Source organism: Suricata suricatta, chromosome X (assembly GCF_006229205.1).
Source record: "Suricata suricatta isolate VVHF042 chromosome X, meerkat_22Aug2017_6uvM2_HiC, whole genome shotgun sequence".
Classification (NCBI taxonomy): Eukaryota; Metazoa; Chordata; class Mammalia; order Carnivora; family Herpestidae; genus Suricata; species Suricata suricatta.
In genome coordinates this window covers 698,663-701,173 of record NC_043717.1, presented here as the reverse complement: position 1 = coordinate 701,173, position 2,511 = coordinate 698,663, and the positions used below count along the sequence as shown (strand labels likewise).

General features: G+C 64.8%; 1 protein-coding gene across 1 annotated transcript in view; it reads left to right on the top strand.

Moving 5' to 3' along the window:
* The first annotated feature begins 1,804 nt into the window (after positions 1–1,804).
* The window catches only part of SLC25A6 (solute carrier family 25 member 6), a 3,211-nt gene continuing 2,504 nt past the window's right edge, over positions 1,805–2,511 (top strand). Inside the window, exon 1 of the mRNA XM_029930979.1 lies at positions 1,805–2,170. Coding sequence (XP_029786839.1) covers positions 1,805–2,170 — 366 coding nt within the window. The remainder of the gene's footprint in view (positions 2,171–2,511) is intronic.

Genomic DNA, 2,511 nt, shown 5'->3' with positions numbered 1-2,511 from the left:
AGAGAGAGAGAGAGAGAGAGAGAGAGCAGGGGAGGAGCAGAGAGAGAAACACCGCATCCGAAGCAGCTCCCGGCTCCGAGCGGTCAGCACAGAGCCCGACGCGGGGCTCGAACCCACGGACCGTGAGATCAGGACCTGAGCCCGAGTCCGACCAACTGAGTCAAAGGCGCCCCCGACATGGTCTTTTAAAATACGTTTTCAAACCCTGTTTCGTTTTCGTTAACGATCCTGTTGTTCCAATGCTCTGGGGAAACAGGTGGAAGCACCTAGCGCTCCGCGATGACGGACGTCCAGCGCCCTCCAGTCTCCGGCGTAAATCTTAGCAACGAGGCCCTTTCTGGGTCGCCCCGCTGGAGGCTGGAAACTTGACCCTTCGCAGGACCCCACCACCCTGCCTCCCCCCACCACCCCGTTTCAGGCATGTCCTCCCTCCCTTTCCTGGCTCATGGGGACAGTCTGCCTGGTCTGTCCGTTCCCAGGTACTCGGGGTCCTCGGGTTCTGGTGTTCGAGACCCCGCTGCCCTCTTGGGTCAGCCCTAGTGAGCAGGCGGGCTGTGGCTGCCACCCACACACACCCCCAACCACAGCCCCACGAAGGACAAACAGGGGAGTGCCCGAGTCTCACCCCTGTGGAAAAATGTGCTCTGAACGCCGATTCACAATGAGAGCTGTTCTTTCCTTCCAGAAGCATCCTCCAGGGACCCTGGGGCTCCGTGCTGCCCGCTGGGAACTCAGGCGGAGCCCAGGAGCCTGGGGGAGGGGAGCGAACCCTGCTCACCTACACTAGAGGCTCAGAGGCTCACAGAAGCACTTCCCCCGCCCTGGGGGTGACAATCCTGGGCAGGGTCCCTTCTGGCCCAGACCTGCTGATCCTGTCTTCTCCTGGGAGTGCCCAGCCCCCTCCCTCTGAGCCAAGTCCTCATCCCCACTCAGCATCCCGCACTGCCCGTGGCTGCCTCCAGGTGGGGCGTGGGGCTGGCCCCTCCAGGGCCATTCTCCACTTCCTGTCCCCGCCAAGCCTCAAGAACGTTCCAGAATGTAGCCTCCCCACAGCCATCTGCACGGGCCCAGACCCCGTCTGCATTTAAGCTACTTCTGAGTGCCCCCCCCTCCCCCGCAACTCTGTCCCCTGCAGCTGGACCGGCCTCTGCACGCCAGCCAGCCTCGGGCGCGTGAGCGTCACCTGCCTCTCCTGAAGGTCAAGGCAGGACCCAGGCAGGTGTGTGCAAGGACACGGGGCCCGTGCCAAAGCCTCGCGCTTGGCAGACTCCGCCCCACACCCCCCACCAGGCAGCCTCGGGCACCGTGACCCTTACCTGCCTCTCCTCGTGGTCAAGGCAGGACAGAGGCAAGGATGTGCAAGGACATGCTGGACTCCAGCCCTGGGCTTTGCCACTGCTTTGCTGGCACTGAGCCAATCCGAGTGTTTCTGCACCTGCTCCTGGGGACACAGGAAACCAAACACGGTGCCCCAACCACAGAGAGAAAAGGGGAAGGAAGGAAAGAGCAGAGAGGAAAGCGAGGAGAAAGACAATCGTTGGGTGAGGAGGGCTCCCAACACCCTTCCACCTGTTTTAGAGCACCGGAAACGCCAGCACACGATGCCCTTAGTACTCGCGACGTTTGGTTGCAATTCAATAAAAAGTTCGCCACGTTTGAAACCGTCTGGCTGGTGAGCTTCCCTGCGGGGACGTGCTGCTGGGGGTGCAGGACGGTGGGGATGCACGTGTGTGCAAAAGCAGTGTACCAGGTCACGCGTGCACGCGTGTGTGCAAAAGCAGGCATGTGTACACCGTGTGTACACATGGACCCCTGCTGGGAGTGCCACCAAGGTCACCGGATCCTGGGTGCGGGACCCCCCACGATCACGACGGGGTCCTCCAAGCGGTCTGAGCGCCGGCACAGCCAGGAGAGTCGGGTTTCTGGGCAGGGGGTGTGTGTCGTGAACGGGTCGGGGCAGCCAACGGTGGAGCCCAGGGACCCTCCGGGCGGCGACCTGACTTCGGGGTCCGCAGGGAGAGCCAACGCGTCGCGCGGCCGGGGCTCAGAGGGTTTTCGGGGACAGCCTAAGGGTCGCGGTGCAGCACCGGTCACCGAGGTGAGCCAGGAGGTCGGGGTGAGGGCCCGAGGTCCTCGGGATGACCACTGGGGTCGAGACCTGACCTCAGAGGTCAGCAGGGCGAGCCAAGGGGTCGCGGTTGGGGCTCGGGCGTCTTCGGGATGCGCATGGAGGTCACAGTCGGGCCTCGGAGGTCACCGGGGCGAATCCCTTCTAGCGTCTGGAAGGAGCCCGAGCGCGGGAACCCGTCGCCCCCCAGCCTTCTCCCTCCGCGACTTCGCTCCGGCCCCAACGTGACCTTGACACAAGGTCACGGTGGCGGCCGAGCCCCCAAGCCTGCACGGCGCATGGGCGGGGCCCGCCTCCCGCCATGCCCCGGGGCGCGGCACGCGGGAAGGGGCGGGGGCAGGGGAAGCGGCGCGGCCAATGGGCGAGGCGCTAGCGGCCGCGGG